Source organism: Xenopus laevis, chromosome 1S, assembly GCF_017654675.1.
Source record: "Xenopus laevis strain J_2021 chromosome 1S, Xenopus_laevis_v10.1, whole genome shotgun sequence".
NCBI lineage: Eukaryota > Metazoa > Chordata > Amphibia > Anura > Pipidae > Xenopus > Xenopus laevis.
The window spans coordinates 199,673,799-199,698,979 of record NC_054372.1 but is presented as its reverse complement, the minus strand read 5'-3'; the positions used below and the strand labels follow the sequence as shown (position 1 = coordinate 199,698,979).

General features: G+C 43.0%; 1 protein-coding gene across 1 annotated transcript in view; it reads right to left on the bottom strand.

The window, feature by feature from the left end:
• vwa5a.S (von Willebrand factor A domain containing 5A S homeolog) overlaps positions 1 to 24,890 on the bottom strand; it is a gene marked incomplete in the record, with an annotated part of 28,736 nt that extends 3,846 nt beyond the window's left edge. The window contains 16 exon segments of the mRNA NM_001086493.1: positions 4,056 to 4,072; positions 4,873 to 4,923; positions 6,541 to 6,749; positions 7,328 to 7,431; positions 9,942 to 10,100; positions 11,344 to 11,458; positions 11,710 to 11,789; positions 11,916 to 12,060; positions 12,195 to 12,283; positions 12,536 to 12,705; positions 13,329 to 13,443; positions 14,363 to 14,532; positions 15,690 to 15,912; positions 20,960 to 21,162; positions 21,840 to 21,898; positions 24,801 to 24,890. Coding sequence (NP_001079962.1) covers positions 4,056 to 4,072; positions 4,873 to 4,923; positions 6,541 to 6,749; positions 7,328 to 7,431; positions 9,942 to 10,100; positions 11,344 to 11,458; positions 11,710 to 11,789; positions 11,916 to 12,060; positions 12,195 to 12,283; positions 12,536 to 12,705; positions 13,329 to 13,443; positions 14,363 to 14,532; positions 15,690 to 15,912; positions 20,960 to 21,162; positions 21,840 to 21,885 — 1,896 coding nt within the window.
• Positions 24,891 to 25,181: the final 291 nt, after the last annotated feature.

The window sequence follows — 25,181 nt, the reverse complement described above, 5'->3', positions numbered from 1 at the left end:
TATTATTTTAAAGATATAGCATCACATTTCCCAGGTAACTCAGATTTAATCTTGTGGCAGTGTTTAGAAGTATCACAAGTGTCTGGTATAGGGAAAGTCAGGCCAAAGCTCCTCCCTCCATGGGACAAAGCGCTGAGAATGGCTCTGTACAGATGCTGCTTAATCACAAAGGTGAGCTTTAAAGGAGAACTAAACGCTAAAAATGAATGTGGCTAAAATCTGCCATATTTTATACAGTGAACTTATTGCAGGAGGCTAAAGTTTGAGCTTGTCAATAGCAGCAATGATCCAGGACTTCAAACTTGTCACAGGGGGTCACCATCTTGGAAAGTGTCTGTGACACTCACATGCTCAGTGGGCTCTGATTGGCTGTTGAGAAGCTAAGCTTAGGGCTCGTCACTAATTATCCAGCAGAAAATGAGCTTCCCTGGCTGTAATATAAGCTGATGCTACAGGTTTGCTGATTATTCAATTCTGATGCTAATTGCACTGGTTTCTGTGCTGCCATGTAGTAATTATGTGTATTAATTACTAATCAGCCTTATATTGTGACATTTCTATTCTATGTGTACTGTATATTGTGAGTGGCTCCCTAAGCTCATTAAGTGACAGCAGCACAGAGCATGTGAATCAGTGAATCAGCAGAAAAGAAGATGGGGAGCTACTGGGGCATCTTTGGAGACACAGATCTTTACTGCTAAAGGGCTGTGGTTGCCTTGGGCTGGTACAGAAGCACAAAACATCATGTACAGCATTTCTACCTACTTCTTTAGTTAGGCTTTAGTTCTCCTTTAAGATAATCAATGCTTTCCATTACAAGCAGGTATCAGGAAAGGCAATACGTTGGGACATTTGGGGGCACACGGATACACAAAGTGGGTCTAGAAAGGCCTAGTACTTGCCCGTGCAACACTCTGAGGCCCAGGAATACACAGACTGGCTATCAGTATAGACTTACACCCTTTTATATGACACTGAGGAGGTGCTGGTGGAAATTCCTTCTTAAATTCCTTTGACTGAAAATGCAAACCACCACCTCGATGTGCCATTTTAGGCACTGCCATGCTCGCTGACTCTGAAACAGAAATTAGGATTTAGAAAAACATCAGCACGGAGTTAACCCTGTATGTGGGCTCACTAGTGAATATCAGCCATGCAGTATATGTGGCACATACAGATATATACAGTGCACTAATTGTACTAATAACCCGTTCCCCATATTGTTGCTCCCAAGGTGTTTTACCCACAATGCCTTGTGTTTAACATCTTCAGCAATGAAACTGTGGGTCATTTATAAACACTGGGCAAATTTGCTCCTGGCAGTAGCCCATGGCAATCAGATGTTTGATGTCACTGTTATACCTGTAGCTGGTGGAAAAAGGGGCTAATTGCTCTTCGGTTGCTATGGGTTACTGCCTTGGTGCAGATTTGCCCCTTGTTTATAAATGAGCCCTATGGGAAAACTAAACTCACCTGCCCAAGATGGTCGGAAAAAGAAGTTGCTCTTTTCCACTGCCTATGGCTTTGCCCAATTAGTAACTGATTTTGGTTAAAAATCTCCACCTAATGGAAACACTAACGAGTCAGCGATGTTGGCCAGGTATGGAGTGACTTCTGTGACTACTTGATAATGGGACTGGTGAGAGAGAACTGGACCAATACGTTTATCTGTAGATTTGTTTATCAATATTTTTGTGATGATGATCAGTGTTTGCAGATGAGACAAAACTATCAGCCCAATTAATTCCATCCAGGATGTGGCACTTGCAACAGGATCTTGACTAACTGGCAATCTGGGCAGCTAAGTGGCAAATGAGATTCAATGTTGATAAATGTAAAGTCCTGCACCTGGGATGTAACAATATCCACTTATACCCTTAATGGGACTGCACTAGGCAAATCCATAATGGAGACGGAGCTTGGAGTCCTTGTAGATAATAAACTTGTCTGTAGCAAGCAATGCCAGTCAGCAGCATCAAGTGCAAATAAGGTCTTGACTTGTATTAAATGGGGCAAATCATATAATAATCTCTCTAATGATTTATTTACCAGTAGATCTTTCCAGCTGACACAAGGTCACCCATTCCGATTAGAAGAAAAGAGGTTCCAGCTAAATATTGGGAAGGGGTTTGTTACAGTGAGAGCTGTGAAGATGTGGAATTGTCTCCCTGAATCAGTTGTACAGGCTGATACATTAGATAGGTACAAGGAAGGGTCGGATGCTTTATTCACCAGTAGCTCCTCCCAGCAGACAGGAGGGAGCCAATGAGATTAGAGGAGGGAAAGGGGTGTTACAGGGAGTGCTGGGAAGTGAATCAGTGGTACAGGCTGATACATTAGATAGGTACAAGGAAGGGTCGGATGATTTATTCACCAGTAGCTCCTCCCAGCAGACAGGAGGGAGCCAATGAGATTAGAGGAGGGAAAGGGGTGTTACAGGGAGAGCTGGGAAGTGAATCAGTGGTACATGCTGATACATTAGATAGGTACAAGGAAGGGTCGGATGCTTTATTCACCAGTAGCTCCTCCCAGCAGACAGGAGGGAGCCAATGAGATTAGAGGAGGGAAAGGGGTGTTACAGGGAGAGCTGGGAAGTGAATCAGTGGTACAGGCTGATACATTAGATAGGTACAAGGAAGGGTCGGATGCTTTATTCACCAGTAGCTCCTCCCAGCAGACAGGAGGGAGCCAATGAGATTAGAGGAGGGAAAGGGGTGTTACAGGGAGAGCTGGGAAGTGAATCAGGGGTACAGGCTGATACATTAGATAGGTACAAGGAAGGGTCGGATGCTTTATTCACCAGTAGCTCCTCCCAGCAGACAGGAGGGAGCCAATGAGATTAGAGGAGGGAAAGGGGTGTTACAGGGAGAGCTGGGAAGTGAATCAGGGGTACAGGCTGATACATTAGATAGGTACAAGGAAGGGTCGGATGCTTTATTCACCAGTAGCTCCTCCCAGCAGACAGGAGGGAGCCAATGAGATTAGAGGAGGGAAAGGGGTGTTACAGGGAGAGCTGGGAAGTGAATCAGGGGTACAGGCTGATACATTAGATAGGTATAAGAAGGGGTTGGATGGTGTTTAGCAAGTGAGGGAATACAGGGATATGGGAGAGAGCTCATAGTACAAGTTGATCCAGGGACTGGTCCCATTGCCATTTTGGAGTCAGGAAGGAATTTTTCCCCCTCTGAGGCAAATTGGAGAGGCTTCAGATTGTTTTTTTTTGCCTTCCTCTGGATCAACTGGCAGTTAGGCAGGTTAAAAAAAATTAAAAGGTTGAACTTGATGACATGTGTCTTTTTTCAACCTAACTTACTATGTTACTATGTTACTTTGTTACTTGCTCTATAACTGTCTGTCATCTTAACTACAATATAAAACCCGGTCTCAAGAGTGGCCGTTGGTTGGGTCCCATAAGTACTGGCCCCAGGGCCGATCCTGGCCCCTCCATCACCTGAGGCAGCAGCAGTTGCTGCCGCCCCCCTTCCCCTGTGCGCTTACCTTTTTGTGCTTTAGGGGGTCCAGGGAGGTCCACGAGGGCAGCAAAGAGGGCCAGTACGGTAGCGCAGAGAGCCTAACTTGGCTCTCTGCACTAGAAGAACTGAATTTCCGGTTTGAAAACCAGAAATTAGCCTCTTAAATACCAGGAGCAGCATTTTTGCCGCCCTGGTACCTAGTGGGGCGCTGCCGCCTGAGACGAGAGCCTCAACTCACCTCATTGGTGAAGCGCCCCTGAATGGCCCATGTTCTAGAACTGCAAGCCACTGAGTGTTTCCCCCCCAGCATTTAGCAGATTGGTTCAGTCCAGAACCAGGAAGTAGAGTAGGTGGGTAGGATGTAAAGTGGGTAAGTACTGCCGGCAGCTTTGTGTCATTTACTCAATATGGGGCTGATAAATAACTACAGGCCCTGACAAACACTAAACAGCACTATTTTAGTTCTTCATTCATTTGTGATAAAGGTTTATACTCATGTTCTGGTCCCATGTATAAAAACAAGGAGCAAATAGTAAATGTATGAAGTTACTTACTAGACAGGATTCTATTAGAATGCCCAGCACTCCCAAACATGAAGCCTGATAGAAAAAAAACAAACAAAATTTAGAAAAATATTGATACAAACCCAATCAATCCCCTCAATAATATATCAGTGGGTAATGTGATTCACCCTGATCTCCAGTAAAATGGTGTAAATATCAGCCGCACTGGGGCGATGCAATGTATTCAATAATGAATATCAGTAGTGCCATGCAGTACTTGTGGGATATACAAATATGTGTCGTGCAGTAAACTGTTTCCCAGATTTTTGCTCAAAGAAGCCGCCATAATGCTTTTAGCTGCCTCATGTTAATGAATTGGTAGTAAGAGTATTCTAATAATGGCAGAGATCCTATAACCATGATCCACCCAATCACAGACTGTGCTTCTTTTATAAAGAGCTGAGATTGGCTCAGCACAGAACCAGGACGTAGGTTAGGTAACCAGGATAGAAATTAGGTGAGTACTGCAGGCAGCTCTGTATCATTTCTGTAATAAGTTTCTTAAGAGGACTAGTTAGTCTAGACTAGTTAACACACTGGGGGTCATTTATCAACACTGGGCAAATTTGCCCATGCACAGTAACTTATGGCAACCAATTGCTGCATTCATTGTATTGCTTGCAGCTGGCTTTAAAAAGCTAATCACTGATTGGTTGCCATAGGTAACTGCCCATGGGCAAATTTGCCCAGTGTTGATAAATGAGCCCCACTGTGTTGTCTCTTTAAATTCAAGGCCTGACAGATGACAACATGATGATGTTTTTATTCCCCACATGGGCAATATAATAACAAGGAGCAAATACAGTGTAGTCTGGAATATATAGGTAAGTACATACCACTAGCTGGCATACTCCTCATGCAAGCCATAGGCGCCCCATACATTAATCCTGAGAAAGGGAAAAAAAAGGACATTTATAGACAGATCTAATCAATTCCATCATTTATTTCAATTGATCATGTGACTCATCCTGTAGTCCAGTACAGTGTCGGACTGGGCCAGCGGGACATCGGGAAAAAACCTGGTGGGCCCCGGGCTCTTGTGGGCCCAGATCCGCTTCTTAATGGCAATATTAGATTTTCAGTGGTTTGTTTGTATTACCGTCAAAAAAAAAATGTAGTGCGTGCGCACAAACCTAGCGCAGAATGCATGCACACAGACCCACGCGCATACTCACAAATGCGGTGCGTAGGGGGGGCAGTAGCCCCGGTGGGCCCCAAGCCCCCCCAGTCCGACCCTGGTCCAGTAGTTTGGATAAAATATGAGCAGTTGCAGAGCTGTGAAACGTATACAGACTCACTAGTGTAAATACCAGCAGATCCAAGGTTCTCTAATATACGGGATATGTATAGTGGAATCCTCTTGCCTCAAGAGAAAACTTTGGAAAAACGAAGCACTGCATATGTTTTACCATCAGCGAATCACTTTATCACTGGCAGTAAAGCATTTCAGAGGAGATTAGTTGCCCACACAAGAGAAGGTCAACTGAGGGGCAACTAGTCTCCCTGTGTGCTGTCACTCTAAGGGTGGTGACACACGCTAAGATTCGGGGGAGATTATTCTCCCAGCGACAAATCGCCTCTTCTTCAGGCTACTAATCTCTCCAAACTGCCTTCCTGCCAGCTACAATGTAAATCTCCGGCGGGATGGCACTCGGAATGCTTCATTTTCCGAAGTCGCCGAAAGTTGCCTCACAAGGGAACTTCGGGCGATGTCAGAAAGCACAGAACCAAGAAACAGAGCAGGTAGGCAGATATAGAAAGCAGGTAGATCATTTACCCGTTAAGGTTTACTAAGGGAGTAAGTTCAGAGGAGCTCATCTTAAAGGATAAGTAAAACTTTAAAATAAGTGAGTGTAAAACTGATGAGGGGGCTATTCTAAGCACTTTTGTCATTTACATTCATTATTTATATTGTTTTTATTCCAAGATATTAAGGGATACATGTACTGTTAATATGAATGAATTGTGTTACAACAGCGCCACCTGCTGGTCAGTTTCCCACCAGTCTGACCAGCAAGTAGTCAAGGAAGTTGTCAGGAGAAAGAAAGAGGCTGATGTTCTTCTGCTTAGGAAAGATGTGAGAAAGGTTTCTAATTTTATTCCTAAGCAGAAGAACATCAGCCTCTTTCTTTCTCCTGACAACTTCCTTGACTACTTGCTGGTCAGACTGGTGGGAAACTGACCAGCAGGTGGCGCTGTTGTAACACAATTCATTCATATTAACAGTACATGTATCCCTTAATATCTTGGAATAAAAACAAAATAAATAATGAATGTAAATGACAAAAGTGCTTAGAATAGCCCCCCTCATCTGTTTTACATTCACGTATTTTAAAGGTTAACTTTAACTTAAAGTAAAACTGTAATGCCGCCTTAAATACAAGACCTGATATTTTTATCTCTGTCTCACCATTTAGTCTATGAGCACAACCTGGGGGCACCTGCACAGCCTGTGTTATGAACAAGGAGCAAACAGCACACGGAACATACGTGTAAGTACTTACCAGGGGTTGGGATGTCTCTGCGAACAGGGGGCCCTTGCACGGGGGTTTTGGTTTCCTTATTGACGGCTACAAAGGCAGTGAGAGAGGAGATGACTCCAGACTGGATGCTGCTCTCTATAATTCTCTTCTTCACTTCCTCCGACTCTGAGTTTGTCCCACTCTCCAGCTCAGAGATTAGAGCCTTGGCCCCGAGTCTGTGGATGGTGGGTCTGGGTCGGAGGAGATGATACAGAGTAAGGGAATGTGTTGGGCAGGTTACATTTTTTCTAGAACCTGAAACATTCCCAGCTAGAAATGCCGACATAGGGGCTGTGTAGTTGTCAGTGCAATTAGTAGGGCAGCACCCACTTATATGTACAGTATAAACAATCCATATAGAGAAACGGTCAATACAACTTTCAATTACAGGTAAATGAACTGTGCGCCCAACTGAACTACAGGGAATAGTTATATTTAATACCTGCCTTTCCCTAAAATGTTTCCTCTCCATAAAATCTCTAAAATGCAGTTAATATTCTATACCGACAGTTCATTATAGAGAGCGACCGTCTGTTGGCTCAGGAACTGCTCTTGGTTTCATGTAAAACACAAGAATTTCTATCTGGAAATCAATGCTACCAGAATAGGACAAACACTGCGCATGTGGGTGAGGCCGATTGTGTCAATAAAATACAAGTTTGTTCCTAAAATAACTTTTTGTTGAAGTTTCAAGGCTCTGCCTCTTCTGGGAGAGGTTTCAATTGAACATTATCACAATAAAAACAGGTTTTATGACATTTCATGTTACCGTTCAGCTTTTTCAACCTTAAGAGGGAACTTCAGGGAGTTTCTGAGCATCTCATCTTTAAATTTGTACTCGAGGGAAACTTCTCCTTCTTCTCCCTCACTGATCTGTACAACAAAATAATCATGTTCATAATAATAGGATTCTTCTATATCAAGCTTGTTTTAAATTGGATCTTAAGCTACTGTGGGCGACTATTATCCCCCAAATGCCTTCCCACCGGCAAGAATGTGAATCGTCGGGGGGATGGCAGGTGCATCACTTGGAAAGTTATTTATTCAAGTCCAAATGCCACGAACTCGAAAAAATTCGAGTTTTCTATACTATAAATACGATTATTTTTGTGAAAAAAGTCAGAATCCGAAAATCCGGCATTTCAGATCTGCCGAGTTCATGTAGAAGTCAATGGGAGAAGTCCAGAAGATATCCTGATCTGCGCTAGGTTTCGTGCAATAATCCAAAGATTTTGTGGTTTTTCAGGCAAAAATCCAAAAAATCGGAGTTTTCCGGCAGAAAATATAAAAAATCCATATGATTTGCATTTTTGGATGATTTTCACCATTTTATGAGTTTTCTACTGCACTGGAATTTTGTATTGATAAATAAGGGGAAAAAACCCGTGTGGATTTGGTCGGAGTATGTTTCAGAAAATAATGAGATATTTTGGATTTTGATAATTAACCCTCTTAGTTTTCAGAAATCGCAGACGTTTCCTTGTCAGGCAACTGCGGGCGACTTTGGAAAACTGAACCAACGCTTATGCTATCCTACCGGCAAGTCACATTTTTGAAGCATTTCGGGGATATTAGTCGCCCACAGTAGCGAAGATTGATCACTTGGCGACAATTCTCCCCGTGTGCCACCAGCATTACATTAAAGGGCATGTCCCCCTTCGTCCGTGTCTATAGAGACAATGCTCTGTTTAAAATATATCCCCAATATAAATCCATTGACAAAAACAAAAGGGTTAAAAGAAATGAATATTTGTATTATAGGCTGACACCACCTTACTATAGTGCTGCTGCCCTGTATAAGGGGGTGTGCACCTGCCCCAAATGTTATTATATATATATTATGTAAATATATTAACACAGCACCTCATTATGACTGACATTTCTCACATGTACGCATCTTTCCTAACAAACAGTCACATTACTCCTCCGTATTGTCTCTGGATATTTCAGTGAAACAGAAAGTCTATGAGTCCAGAGTCACATACACGGATGCAAATTGGTACTTTGGGAGCTGACAAGGTGTATTGGTATAAAGGTGTGTGTGGGGGTCTGAGGGAATGGGGTGGATAAGATAAGCTGCAAAAACCTGCATAAGGGTGATTTTCTGCTAAATGAATACGTAAAGCTTACACCGTGCTGAGCACTGCACTGATTAATCCGTCTTTATGTTTTAATAAACACATTAACCTATAAAATTCCTGCACCGCTCATAATCTTGCCATGAGACACTGGGGCTCATTTATCAACACTGGGCAAATTTGCCCATGGGCAGTTACCTATAGCAACCAATCAGTGATTAGCTTTTTAAAGCCAGCTGCAAGTAGAACAATGAATGCAGCATTTTGATTGGTTGCCATGGGTTACTGCCCATGGGCAAATTTGCCCAGTGTTGATAAATGACCCCCACTAGCTCATGTAGAGGATCGCCGACCCTGCAAGTCTTGGACGTGACAGCACCTACCGTATGTTACTACGGAACACATTTTAGGACACCCTCCAGGACACCCTCCAGGGAAATCCCTGTCCTCTATGCGATCTCCTATGGCTTAGGAATGCCGCATCCGGTGTTTTTACTGTCATTCTTCCTCAAATGCTGCAGTCACACCTCCGTCCTCTACCCTCCCTTCTCAGCCATATGAACTCCTCAGCCCTCCGCCCTCACCCCTCCGCCCTCTACCCTCTTTCCTCAGCACTCAGCCTTCTGCTTTCACTCTTCAGCCCTCCGCACTTCACCCTCCGCTAAATTACATCACATAAAAAAAACGGAAGTTTAAAAAAAAAAACAAAAACACCACCCAGGACGCATGGCTGAGGAGGGAGGACCCAGGTCGGATGACTGAGGAGCAGGAGCTGACATCTGAGGATGGAGGAGCGAGGTGTGACGTCCGCTTTGAGGGAGGGGTGAGTTGAAAAGCAGGCGATGTTGCATTCCTCTAGGATAGGAGATCGCATGGAGGACAGGGATTTCCTCGGAGGATGTCCTAAAATGTGTTCCGTATGTTCCTGCATTAAATAACTTGGGCTTTAGTAACTCTATAGATAAACCCTCCTGGTGTGACATCAGCTCTTTGCTCCATGCTTATTGGCTGCCCTCTTCACTGAGGGATTAAAGCTCAACATCTTCTTTTGCTTTCAGAAGACCCACATTGACACAGTGTCTACTCTAGCAGATTAGAAGAGTAAGATCTTTCTGAAAGGCAGCGTGTTGGCAACCCAAGGGTTAAGTGACTATATAGGAAGTGCATAGACATTTAGGGTCACTGGCATTCTGCTGAACTGAAAGACTGGTAAATGTAGTGTAAAACTGCTAATATCGCTAATAACTGAAAATCAGAAAATCACTGCCAATTACAAAAGTGCTATTGGCATGTGTCTTTTCTTACCTTTCCCTTCAGTTGAGCGTAGACAATTGCTCTGTGGCCCTGGAAGATGTTACTGGGGGGTTTTGAGAGCAGAACAGACTCCACACCAGAAGGAAGAGTCCATTTCAGTGAGATCTGCTTCACTGTGGGCTGCAGGGAATTCTTCAGGGCCTTAAGAACCTAAGGGAAACAAAAGAGTTTATTAAAGGGGCCATTTGTTACCCAGACATCAAAAGCTGTATAATAAAAGTAATTTTCAAATTAAACATAAAAACTCAAATTATTTTTTTATTAAAGCGTCCATATCTGTTATTAAGGTATTTAACAATCTCAGCTGTCAATCATATCAAGTCTTTCACTTTCCGTCCTGCATTTCCCTACATGTCACTACTCTCATTCCTCATGGTCAATAATTATGGAGCCAGAGTACGGGCGTCAGGTCCCCCATTCTGGAGCATTTACAACATTTTGTGCTGATTCAAAACTTGCATTAATGTCCACAAAATGACTGCTCCCTGCGATTGTGAATCCCAAGACCGAATGCAAAAAAGATTTAATGAATATATATATTGTAAGTAAAGTTTATTTTGCTTAACAAACACAATAGAAAATCATTTTAGGAATTTCTTACGGAGACAAGAAAACTAGGGATGGAGCGATTCGGTTCAGGATTTGGCCTTTTTCAGCATGATTCGGATTCGGCTGAATCCTTACTGCCCAGATGAACCAAATCAAAATCCTAATTTGCACATGCAAATTAGGGGCAGGGAGGGAAATTGCGTGACTTTTTGTCACAAAACAAGGAAGTAAAAAATGGTTTCCCCTCCCCACCCGTAATTTGCATATGCAAATTAGGATTCGGATTCGATTCAGTATTCGGCCGAATCTTTCACTAGGGATTCTGCGGTTTGGCCGAATCCAAAATAGTGGATTCGGTGCATCCCTATTGAAAAGCCTTTGTGCTGAGACCAGACACTGTGTGCTTGTTTAATGTAAGGACCAAAATGGCAAAATAGACAAATAAGCAAACAATAGAACAACATTTATTCATATTATAATCCATAACATATGCCATTTATTAACAATAATAATTTGTTTATTATAGGGATTCACCTAATCTAGGATTCGGCCTTTTTCAGCATGATTCGGCCAAATCCTTGTGCATGGCGGAACCAAATCCTAATTTGCATATAGAAATCAGGGTCAGGAAGGGAAATTGGGTGACTTTCTGTGTTTCCCCACAGTTTCCTTACCCAGACCTAATTTGCATATGCAAATTAGGATTCGGCTTCAGTTCGGTATTCAGCCAAATCTTTCACGAAGGATTTGGGGATTCGGCCGAATCCAAAATAGTGGATTCGGCACATCCCTAGTCTATTATTAACATTATATTATATAACATATCTGAACAGCAGACTCTCACCTTGGGCTGCATTCTTTCCTTCCCAGTGATAAACTCACAGGTGCCTCCGGCCGCTCGGGAAATCCCTTTAATGAGAGAAGTGGAGGCGCCTTCCCCGATTCCAAAGGCAAAGCACCTGCACAGAACAACATGGAGGCACAATGGAGAGATGCACTATGGGTAACAGGAAGTGTAATAATTGGGGATCAGAAGCAACAGGGGTTTCCCTTGCTCATAGGTGGTAAAATCCTTCTATAGGCTGAACTACTACTACTAAAGGCTACTTAAATATTGACACCACTGTTCTCTGTTATAACTGTACAAGGGCAATACAAATAAATACCCCAGAACACAAGGAACAAGGGACGACTATCACATTATAATTACCGATGATTATGGGCATTTCTCTGAACTTCTTCTATCACTTGTTTTGTGTTTCCAACTTCTCCATCCGTAAAAACAAAGAGCTGCACAAGGAAAACAAAGGTTAAGTAAGCGGGGTCTGTAACAAGTACCTGTAGTTTATATGAAATGTTCCTCATATTTCGGTTGGTTTGCTGTCTGTCTGTCCTTAATAGGGGGATGCGGTTTACCTGTCGGGGGTGATCTGGTCTCACAGCTGTTTTGTAGATCTTCATTAAGGGCTGTAGGATTTCTGTCCCCCCCATGTTGGCCTCTATCTGGTTCACCTTCTTCACAGCTTCATCCATTGTCTCCTGGGTGTACTCGATCGTTTCTCTAGGAGGAGGGAAAAGAACAATCCAGCAAGTAAGTCTAGAACATCTACGGCCCAAGATGAACAGCACCAGCCTATTCATACTTCTCCAGATGGAACTGAATCCTCAGACTTTCATAGAATGTTTTATACTCACGGGAAGAAAAACTCAAAGCGAGACCCAAAACCGATGATATTGAAGTAGCAGCCGAGCGGCAAACTCTTCAGTAACAGAACCAGAGTCTCCTGCCAGAGAAAAAATAGCAAATTGTGTGTTGGGTTATTAATTAAAAATGGGAGACTTGTCACCGTGTTTAAATCTTCACTACTGCAAGCAACAAATCTCCCGAAAATTCTTTCCCACCTGCCATAATACAAATCATTGTGGGAAAACATATGCAACATTTTGTTTTCTGAAGTTGCCCAAATTTTCCTGCTAGACCCCGGCAGCAACACAGACTGATTTCCCCAGTACAAGTGAGTAAGTTCTGCACAAACCTTGGCACTCTCAATGCGCTGTGGGGCATTTGGCTCTGAATTCATTCCACACTCCATGCTCCCAGATCTATCCATAAGGAAAAGGAATTCTCCGCAGTTCGATTGCTCTTGGGTCGCTGGAAAACTTGGGTAAAAATTTAGCATGACGGCGGGATCTGCCATCAAGGTGTCTTGAATTGGGCAAAAAAGATGGAAAGCAGAATTACAAGATGGGACATCCTCTAACCATCATGATATGGTCAGAGTAGATAAGTAAACCTTTAAAATAAGTGAATATAAAACTGATGAGGGGGCTATTCTAAGCACTTTTGTCATTTACATTCATTATTTATTTATTTTAAATCCCAAGATATTAAGGGATACATGTACTGTTAATATGAATGAATTCTGTTACAACAGCGCCACCTGCTGGTCAGTTTCCCACCAGTCTGACCAGCAAGTAGTCAAGGAAGTTGTCAGGAGAAAGAAAGAGGCTGATGTTCTTCTGCTTAGGAATAAAATTAGAAACCTTTCTCACATCTTTCCTAAGCAGAAGAACATCAGCCTCTTTCTTTCTCCTGACAACTTCCTTGACTACTTGCTGGTCAGACTGGTGGCAAAATGACCAGCAGGTGGCGCTGGAGCACATTTATATATTTCTATCTTTTAAAAACAATGCAACCAGTTATAAACTTTCATTGCACTTTGTTGGCCACTTGAACCAAATAAATATATATTGAGGTAGAGATGGACATGTTGGCAGTTCACATTATTACTATATCATTTCAAAGTGCCGTTGTTCTGATTGGCTCACCAGTTTTGGCGTCAGGAAGTCCCGCCTCTGCGGTGACACTGGGTTTGTTCACATCCGTGTAATAAGCCAGAAGCTCGACGTCTCGCTCAAACTTGTGCCCTTGTCCCAGTGACACCTAATGTGGGATATGAATATGAGCCCGAGGCACAGTAAGAATTGAGAGACACAACAAAAAGCAAAGGATGCATTTTTAGGTATCTGATATTAATTTAAAATAAATTGATGTTTTCTTTAAAGGGATTCTGTCTTGATTTTTTTGGTGTAGTTTGTATTTATAAATGACACTGTTTACACTGCAAATAATTGACTCTACAATATAAAATGTCATTCCTGAAGCAGCAAGTGTATTTAGTTGTAATATTGGTGTGTAGGTGCATCTCAGGTCATTTTGCCTGGTCATGTGATTTCAGAAAGAGCCAGCACTTTAGGATGGAACTGCTTTCTGGCAGGCTGTTGTTTCTCCTACTCAATGTAACTGAATGTGTCTCAGTGGGACCTGGGTTTTACTATTGAGTGCTGTTCTTAGATCTACCAGGCAGCTGTTATCTTGTGTTAGGGAGCTGCTATCTGGTTACCTTCCCATTGTTCTGTTGTGTTTTGAAAAACCATGTTTTCCCATGACAGTATCCCTTTAATAAAAGATTGCAGATATGAAAATGCCATTCCTAAGGAATACCGAGAGTTGGAAAAACTGGGGGATAGTGTGATTAGATGCTCTGGTCAAAGTAAGCCAGGGGAAGATTTTAGGGGTGCAAAAAGGAGGTTTTAAAGAGGCAAAAAAGGCTTTAGATGAAAAATGATCATGTTATTTTCCATCTTCAAGCTTTGGCTTTATAGGATAAGTAAACCTTTAAAATAAGTGAATGTAAAACTGACGAGGGGGCTATTCTAAGCACTTTTGTCATTTACATTCATTATTTCATTATTCACTTGTTTTATTATAGTATTTCCATTGCAGGTCATTATAGAATAAGAGTAAAGGAATTATGAGTAAAGGAAGATAAGAGAGGCCGAGCCTGAAACTCATCACTAACCTTGGCTGCAGTCTTGTCTGAATCAGTATATTCAATTGGGGAGATGTCACAGTTAGACTGGATCTTGGAGATGCCGTATGCAGAGTAGAAGTGAGCAGTTAGATCCAAGGTGTAGGGGATCTGGCCAATGGGGACACGGGGTACTTGAGCAGTAATACTCTCCTCGTGATCTGCAGAGAAAGAAGAATGTAATTAAAATACAAATGTTGTACAATTCTATATTGTACTGCAGGTGTCAGTCACATGGTACATTGTATTTGGTAATAATAAAGCTTTTTTGCAAAGGCATTGGTACAACAGTGGGAAGGGTTGTGGGATGAGCATTCTGGGGGTATAATGTTACCTGGCTACGGCACATCATGTGGACCAGATATAAGATGAAAATGGCCCATGGTGGGCACCTTTTAAACTACATAACACATATTTGGGGAATGCTTTGGACAATATAAGAGTTTTTGGAGCACTGTGCAGCCTGTGTAATGCACATAAGATAAACCACTAAATAAAGTGGCTGGAGGAAAACATTGTGCTCAAACTGTAGAACAGGGGTCCCCAAACTTTTTTACTCGTGAGCCACATTTAAATGTTGGAGAGCAACACAAGCATGGAAAAGTCCATGGGGATGTCAAATAAGGGCTGTTTGGCTATTTGGTAGCCCCTATGTGGACTGGTAGCCTACAGGAGACTCTGCTTGGCAGTACGTCTGGAATTCAAAAATAAGCAACTACTTCGATGCCACTGGGAGCAACATGCAAGGGGTTGGGGAGCAACATGTTGATCACGAGCTACTATTTGGGGATAATGGTTAGAAATATTTTGTTTATACCACAGTCACGCAGTGCTGACAGCAGTAACAATGTATCTGCAATCTATTGATCTAACAGCTGATTAGATAAAGCATCACAAGACTACGCTGCTAATGTCTATACAGCTCCGTGTAGTCTCCATTATCCCACACAATGCATTGCTCTTCCTGCTGGGGCTGGATCTGGGGTTCACTACATTTACCTGCTGGTTTCAGTACATCGGGGAGCACAATTACCACCCCACAATACCTTGCTGTACCTGCTGGGGAGTATCCGGGGTTCAGGAAAATCAGGGGCACAATAACCACCTACCCAGTAAAGCATTGCTCCACCTGCTGGGGTTTTATTACATAGGGGAGCACAATTACCAACCTACAATAACTTGATCCACTGGCTGCTGTGCATCTTGGGTTTGGGAGAATACACACAAATACCCCACAATGCATTACTGTGCCTGCTGGGGTGTATCTGGGGTTCAGGACAGCCAGAAGCACAATTACCCCCACAATGCATTGCTGTACCTTTTGGGGTGTATCTGGGGTTCAGGACAGCTGGAAGCACAAATCGCACAGCACCGTCTGACTCCAATGGCAGCTCCTGCACGAAGCTCAGTTTCACCTCAGCCTCCTGACCAGGGGGAAGGTTCCCCACACTGCAGCTAAAGATGTCTCCAGAGCTCTTGTCCTCCTGCAATAAGAAGGCCTGTTGGCCCTTACTGATGGCCTCATCGTAGGTTTTGTTAGCCTGGGATAAAGGCACAGAGAAAGGGTTATTGTGTTGGTATATTGTTATATATGGAAGCCATCATGAATTTTCCCACCCGTCTGACCAGCAAGTAGTCAAAGAAGTTGTCAGGAGAAAGAAAGAAACTGATGTTCTTCTGCTTAGGAAAGATGTGAGAAAGTTTTCTAATTTTATTCCTAAGCAGTTATTTTTAAAGTTATTTTAAAAGAGTAATTGTTGCTGAAAACAATGTTTATAAAACTGTTTATAATTCTTGCACTGCTGGTTCTGATACCCGACAACACCATAGCAGAGACCAACCAATTAACAGCCCTGGAGGATAATCAACTTTGGCGGCATTTTTTCCAACAGAAATATTAATACTGGTTTTAATAGAAATTCAATGTACACATTACTAAGGTCAATGAGAATGAGAAATGGATATACATTGGGAAGCTGCTTAGAATGACATTTCCTTTCGATTGGGATGAGTTCTCATTTATTTACTTTTCTATGCTGTCCCTCTTTTACCTAAACTTCAGATGTTCATTGGTTGCCATGGTCAGAGACCCCTGGCAGCCAGAACTCAGATTCTTTGTAAGGTGTTTCTATTTACCATAAAATTACTTTCGTTACTCAGGTCTCCGGAGGTTTAGGTTACTGTATTTGTCATTGGTTTGTCACTTGTTTATTCTCAGAAAATGCTCCGGTGGGTGGATGTATATAGGTCAGACAGGACCACAATTAGAAATCGCAGGGCCCCATACGACAACATTTCCTGGACCCCCTGGGCTGTGCCCACCGCAAGCCCCGCCTACAGGTCCGCCCCCCACCACACAGTAAAAAAACAAAAAAAATATTGGTGGATAGGGTTCCCACATGTTAATAACAAATAAAAAGAAATTGGTGGTCAGGGCCCCCCATAAAAAAAAAACATTTGTGGCCAGGGCCCCCCATAAAAAAATATTGGTGGCTAGGACCCCACATGAGAAAAAAAAACTTGGTGCCCCCCCCCCCACATTATAAGAAAATTGGTGGCCAGGGCCCCTTAAACGTCCATGCCTTCCCGAAGTCAGCAGCTCTCAGAAAGATGGGGGGTCTGGCTAATCAAGTAAGTGTGGTGTGGCCGGGCCCCCCTTACCCTCGGGCCCCCTACAACTCTCCCCCCTGATGGCGGCCCTGAGGTCAGACACTAGTCAGATGAAAGAAAAACAAGCCACATTAGTGCCGGCACACATCCTGGCTGTGACAAATAAGAGAAGACTTAGGGGCACATTTACTAAGCTCAAGTGAAGGATTCGAATGAAAAAAAACTTAGAATTTCAAGGTTTTTTTGGCTACTTCGACCATCGAATTGGCTACTTCGACCTTCGACTCGAGCGATTCGAACTAAAAATCGCTCGACTATTCAATAGTCGAAGTACTGTCTCTTTAAAAAAAACTTCGACTACCTACTTAGCCAACTAAAACCTACCGAGCATCAATGTTATCCTACGGGGACCTTTCCCATAAGGTTTCTAAGCATTTTTTTATCGAAGGAAAAACGTTCGATCGATGGATTAAAATCCTTCGAATCGTTCGCCAGCGCAAGAAATTACATACTATCGTGGCTACTAATCTGTGTGTGCTTGTCGGAGATTTCAGTACTCGATCTGGATCTTTTCACCAACATGAAGGTAAACTTGACGCATTCTCTAGACAGATGTGAATCTATTATTTCATCTATTATTGGACTGCATTTGCAGTACAACACGAGGGGAGTATTATATTGTTGGTTCCGTTGTTGTTCCTATTTTTTTCTGATTAAATAAGTTTCAGTTCATAAAAATGCAGCTTATGTGCTTGTGCCGCTGCTACAGAAAAAATTCTCCCGTATCTTGTGTATCTTTCATACACGTCTGCAAGTGTAAGAATAGGCAGAGCTGACTTTATTGTTGATTTCATCTGATAACCAGTAATTTCATTACCAAATTTGTAGAAATAAATAGGGATGCACCGAATCCAGGATTCGGCCTTTTTCAGCAAGATTCGGCCTTTTTCAGCAAGATTCGTGCCTGGCACGTCTTTTACGCGACTATCTCCCCGAACTGCCTCAGCGTCTTTTCCCCATAGGCTACAGCTCAGAATCGCCTGCGCTAGTGCACACGCGGCGATGCGTTTTCAATAGTCGCTCAAAGTTGCCTCAGTGACTATTGAAAACACATCGCGCAGGCGACTTTTCATTCGAGCCTATGGGGAAAAAACGCTGAGGCAGTTCAGGGAGATAGTCGCGCAAAAGACGTGGCGATAAGTCGCCAGGCGACAAAATCTCCCCGAATCTCCTCGTCTGGCCTTACCCTTACTGCTGTGCTGCAAGTTGGAGTGATATCCCCCCCCCCAGCAGCCTAACAAAAGAACAATGGGAAGGTAACCAGATAGCAGCTCCCTAACACAAGATAACAGCTGCCTGGTAGATCTAAGAACAACACTCAATAGTAAAATCCAGGTCCCACTGAGACACATTCAGTTACATTGAGAAGGAAAAACAGCAGCCTGCCAGAAAGCATTTCTCTCCTAAAGTGCAGGCACAAGTCACATGACCAGGGGCAGCTGGGAAATTGACAATATGTCTAGCCCCATGTCAGATTTCAAAATTGAATATAAAAAAATCTGTTTGCTCTTTTGAGAAATGGATTTCAGTGCAGAATCTTGCTAGAGTAGCACTATTAACTGATGAGTTTTGGGAAAAAAAACATGTTTTCCGATGACAGGATCCCTTTAATGTTATGTTTTTATCCATATGCAATGTTTTCTTTCAAACGTATAATGTGTTTTTGCTTATATATTTTCTTTAGCCACATATAACATGATGACATATAGATATACACATATATACTTGCTCATATTTACGCATTCAAATATTTTTGTGAGGTTTCCTGTTGCCAACTAAATCTCAGCCAAGTTACTTCCTCAAAACAGAATTTACTTTCAGACCCTTTAGCCTCCTGTTTTTCTTATCTGATCTCAGCTTTTACGTCTGTGACTGGTGCTGCCATGATGTTTAACTGTAACTCACAAGACCTCTGTGTCACATTCACTGCTTTCCCAAAGCAAAACCATTCTATGTTCTGTAGTTAAACTCAATAAACCTCATTCTATTTGAAATAGCCTTATCTTTCAGTTTTGCTTTATATATAACGAGGTCATAGCAATAAAATTAGCAACACGGGCGACTAATCTCCCCGTGGGCCCCTACCCTTAGAGGAGAGGGGAAGCCAATTCCCAGCAAACACATTTCTTTTGTCGCCTAATTTCTCTGTGCAAAGCTCAAAGAAGATTAATTGGGGGCTCCATTTTCAAGGCCAAATAAGGCCCCAATAAGTGTTTGAAGGTAGAGTCCTGCACGGGTACATTTTTTGGAACCTGTACCCGACCCGTACCCTGCAATCCACAACCCGGACCTGCAACCCACATTCTTACCTGCTTGTACCCGCTACCTGACCCGCAAGTACCTTATCCGCAACCTGGACCCGCGACCCGCTAACCATCAAGAATCAGTAAGTGCTGTCATTGTAAACCGGAAGTGACATCATCAGAAGTAGATGTGATCAGAAAAAAGGAGTAAAAACCGCTATTGAGAAGACCCGCAGCCCGACCCGCGAGCTGCAAAATCCGCAGAACCGCCGACCAGCGTCTATACCCGTACCCAGAACTTCTACCTGCAACCCGCAGGGTACCCGCTGCAGGACTGTATTTGAAGGCATTTATTGGTTTCTGTTTCCCATTACCCAGAATAAATAATGGGATCTCAAGGCTCAGCCTTCTTGGAGCCAACTTGATAATGGGGGTGGTCAGAAGATCTGGGTCTGGAGCAGTGATCTCCAACCAGTGGCTCAGGAGTAACATCATCAATCCCATGGATGTTGCTCCCAGTTGACTCAGAGGAGATGCTTATTATTGAATTCCAGGCTTGAAGGCAAGTTTTGGTTGTATAAAAACCATGTCTTCTGAGAGTCTCCTGTAGCTGCCAGTCCACATAGTGGCTACCAATAGTGATTCATAGGCCATGATAGGCAGCCCAGGAACTTTTTGCATGCTTGTGTTGCTCTCCCAACTTTATTTACATTTGAATGTGGCTTGCGGTAAAAAAAGGTTTTGGACCCCTGGTCTAGACAGTGGCAATGATAGGTCTCAGTGTAGCTCCTACTAGAAGTGACAGATGATAGACTGGGGGTAGTTATCACAGTCCACTAAGGACATCACAATGGTTACTACTGTATATATCAGTGACTAGTGTAAGGGACTAGTCTCAGCAGAACAATGAGGGCCTTGTTATCTGCAACTGGAAACTGGTACAGTGAGTACTACCTCTGTCTGTAACTGAGCCCTGCCTGTGCCCATGTCAGCACAGAAGAATATAAATGGAGTGCTGTCAGGTAAATATACCTATATATATATCCTAAACACACCTAAGAGCCTGCTACAACCAGTATAGTTCCTAAATAGTGTAATACTATATTGACCAAACTGCCCTACATTCAGGTCTGGATTGGGATTCAAAACAGGCCCTGGATATTTAAGCACATCGGAGTCCAAACAAACCTCCCACCAGCCCAATATATGGTGACTGTCGATGGCATCTTACAGCAGCCCCAGCCCCAGACTGTAGGATGGTTCTCTCAACCCAAATATGAAAACTCACCCTAAAGTCATTTCTCAGCTGAATGAGTCAAACTCACCCTAAAGTCATTTCTCAGCTGAACGAGTTAAACTCACCCTAAAGCCATTTCTCAACTGAATGAGTAAAACTCACCTTAAAGTCATTTCTCAACTGAATGAGTCAAACTCACCCTAAATCCATTCCTCAAATGCGTGAGTCAAACTCACCCTAAAGCCATTTCTCAGCTGAACGAGTCAAACACACCCTAAAGTCATTTCTCAGCTGAATGAGTCAAACTCACCCTAAATCCATTCCTCAAATGCGTGAGTCAAACTCACCCTAAAGCCATTTCTCAGCTGAACGAGTCAAACACACCCTAAAGCCATTTCTCAGCTGAATGAGTCAAGCAATAGATATGTATGTACTTACCTGCTCCCTTTCCTGTAGATCTGCCACTATCTTCTTCCCTTCTACGGTGGCCTCAAAGCTGTAGACGGCAGAGTCCTGATCCAGAGGGAACACAAAGACGGCTTCTATGGGCTTCTCTTCTGTGTTCTTGTACTTGAGTGTGGCACATACATCAGCCACGAAGCCTTTCACCTGCACCTCCACTGAGATACCACGGAGAGGCACTGGGGAGAATGGAGGAACAGGAGCTTCAAATTAGCCTTTCACTCATACTGGATATATAGTGAATAAATGACCCCCTATTGTAAAATATAAGTCACGAGTAGTTCCATGACCATATAAAAATATGAGGCTGAGTGCTTTTATACATGCCATGGAACTCCCATGTTACTTCTAATATACTCAGGGGTGCAACTACAGATAAAATAGGGGGCCCAGGAGGTATAAAAAAAATTATTTTGTTGTTGGGACCAGTAAAATCTAGTTACCCACTAAATATATTCATATTTCCCAACAAGGGGTACCTTATTTATTATAATACACAAGTTATAGTGAGTCATATCCTTAAATTCCAAGGATATAATTTACAGTATATTTTGTGTATAATATATATATATATATAGTGTAGTGTTTTAGGTGTTGTTTTATTATGTGTGAGTTGTGCTTCACTCATTCAGTTGTACCACAAACAAATAGAATGATGGAACAAGCAGTTTATACGAGTTATTTCTCATATCCAGGTGCGATTTGCCTTCTCTGACTCATGTTCAGCACAGGGATGTCAAAAGCTGAACCTGTTGGTTTCTGGGAGAAGTTCAGCATCAGTTTATGGAAGTAAGTTGGCTGGTTAAGGAACCAGTGACTGGTCTGTGCCCACTGAAACTGGGGTGCAGGGTCTCACCTGGCTGCCTGGAACACACAATAATGAGGCCACAGAAACGAGCCATGTTGTCAGCCGTCCTGGGGAGTCAGAAGAATAAATTCAGTATCAGCAGAAGTTTATATCCACTAAATATTGTCAGTAAATAGCAGATACATTTCTCACTTTATAGCATAGATCAGTAATCCCCATACCCCACTATACAGACTTATTTCAGTACAAAAGCACATTGGGCAAATTTGCCGTGGGCAGTTACCTACAGCAACCAATCAGTGATTAGATTTTTAAAGCCAGCTGCAAGAAGAACAATGAATGCGGTAATCTGATTGGTTGCCATGGGTTACTGCCCATGGGCAAGTTTGCCCAGTGTTGATAAATGACCCCCACTGTGATTATAGATGCACACGGACACAACATGGAGGTCCCCTTGAATGCAAGTTGCTGGGGGTACCCTGTGATTAATCCCAATGAATTAAAGGGGTTGTTCACCGTTGAGATAACTTTTAGTATAACATAGAGAGGGATTTTCTGAGATAATTTGCAATTTGTTTTCATTTTTTATTATTTGTGGTTTTTGAGTTATTTAGCTTTTTATTCAGCAGCTCTTCAATTTGCATTTTAAGCAATCTGGTAACTAGGGCCCAAATTCCCCTAGCAACCATGCATTGATTTGAATAAGAGACTGGAATATGAATAGGAGAGGCCTGGATAGAAAGATGAGGAATAAAAAGTAGCAATAACAATACATGTGACGCCCATTTGAAAGCTGGAAAGAATTTGAAGAAAAAGACAAATAACTATAAAACTATAAAAAATAAATAATGAAAACCAATTGAAAAGTTACTTAGAATTGGTCGTTCTATAACATAATAAAGTTTCCTTAAAGGTGAACCACTCCTTTAAGCAATGAAGCAATTACATATAGACCCAACCTGGCACAGCTCCTGTGTGATTGGGATTCTCTAATCACCTACTGATACACGGCTCTTACACAGGTGCACATTCCTCCCTATTTATCATCATAATACCCCCTGTCTCTACTCAGCCAATGAGAATTTACTTCTCTAATCCCCATGCTGGGAAAGAATAGGATGTTGGTGTAAGTCACGAGAAGACTCGTTAGCCAAGCAAAACCTGATTGACTAGTGCAGTGCACTCTCTTATCTGTTATAATGTGTATGTAAGATAAACCGTGAATATAAATCACAGCAATTGTATATGTCATGTCAACATAAGATCTTCATGCTCACTATCATCCCACTGCTACTCCCTATATTATATTACCCTTTAACAGAGCTCTGTGTGGCTATTCGGTGATATTAGTGAACCCCACAGCCGTTACATTTATCTCTAAACAAAATAATTTATCTGCCCCTGATTCACAGTCACAAGATAATAATCCGGTTTCCTACTAGTAACAGATAAAATCTGAGGTTTCAACTCATGAGCATGAGCAAAAACATCCCTAAAAAATAGCATTACTCACGGTTTAAATGGAGAATTTGTTTAAAAAAAGTTACGTATGTTGTTCAGCAATATTTATTGATCATCATATTCACTTAAACCCCAAAACCAGTGAGAAATAACAAACACACGTGAGTGTGAGCAGTGGGGACACATTTGTCCTAAACAATATTTGCTGCTACATTTTACCAAGAAAAAAGTCTATACTTAAAGTGAGACTGTGAGAGAGAGAGGGAGAGAGAGAGAGAGAGAGAGAGAGAGAGAGAGAGAGAGAGATAGGGTGAGACTGTACTTACAATAAGACTATGAGAGGGATGAGACTGTACTTACAGTGAGACTGAGAGAGAGAGAGAGAGAGAGAGAGGGAGAGAGAGGGAGAGAGAGAGAGAGAGAGAGAGAGAGGTGAGACTGTACTTACAGTGAGACTATGAGAGGGGTGAGACTGTACTTACAGTGAGACTATGAGAGGGGTGAGACTGTACTTACAGTGAGACTATGAGAGGGGTGAGACTGTACTTTCAGTGAGACTATGAGAGGGGTGAGACTGTACTTACAGTGAGACTATGAGAGGGGTGAGACTGTACTTACAGTGAGACTATGAGAGGGGTGAGACTATGAGAAAGAGAGAGTGAGAGAGAGGTGAGACTGTACTTACAGTGAGAATATGAGAGAGAGTGAGAGTGAGGTGATGATATTGAATCATCCTTCCGAGTCCTACCCGAAGGCATGGGCTCCGTTGCCCAAGTGTCCCAGGCTACCGCCCGCGGACAGCTTGAACGGATGGGTCCCCCTTCGCCGAAGCTAGGGAGGGCCCACCATCCCCGCCCCGGGGTTTGGGGTCGTTTGGAGTCCCCTTCGCCGAAGCTAGGGGGAGTCCCGTCTACCCTGGGTTCTGCCGAAGCTTCCCCCAGGGCGTGTCATGGCCTGGGGTCCAGCCAAAGGACTATGACCCCATCCAGGGTGCTCAAACCAAACACAAAACAGGTGCTGGAGTGTGCGGTGCAAGGCCATTGATAAGGCTCCAGCTGGCAGCCGGAAAAATAAAAAACTTCCGGCCCGCCTAATGGCCGGGGCAAATGAAGTGAAGCATGATTAGGCATCGGTGCATGTGCATTGCCCCAGACTCATGGGAGCACAGCAACCCAGCTTTCACTTGTCAGCCTAGTCCAGAGGACCAAGTGTTTCTCCGTTCTTCACATAGGATCATAAGAACAGATACTCCTCCTTGATCTTGCCAGCCAGAGGAACACGTGTTTCCAAAGGTACTACACCTGATCTTAGCCAAAAGACCGACAGAGAGGTGAGACTGTACTTACGGTGAGACTATGAGAGAGATAGAGAGAGGTGAGACTGTACTTACAGTGAGACTATGAGAGAGAGAGAGAGAGAGAGAGAGAGAGAGAGAGAGAGAGAGAGAGAGAGAGAGGTGAGACTGTACTTACGGTGAGACTATGAGAGAGATAGAGAGAGAGAGAGAGAGAGAGAGAGAGAGAGAGAGAGAGGTGAGACTATACTTACAGTGAGACTATGAGAGAGAGGGATCAGGATGAGACACACACCCAGAGATATACGAATATCGGTATCTTGGTGCGTCTGTTAGTTTCCCACTTCAGCTCACATGGGACTTCCCGATAGTCTGATCACAGGGAGTGTCTGTAAACATCAGGCAGTGAGGATGCCCCACCCATTTCTGGGAGTGGCTGAGCATAGTAACAGCCGTCGGGCTTGTTGTGCAAGTAAAACCATTGTAATTGTTGCCCTGTGACATTTCTGGGCATTATTCCCAGACTCTACCTCATACCCAGTACATGAGACTCCCAGCAGAGGTGCCTACTGGCTATTCACTCCCTGCACTCCCAGCAGCCTTCACCGGAAACTGTGCCATTAAAGTAACAGCAC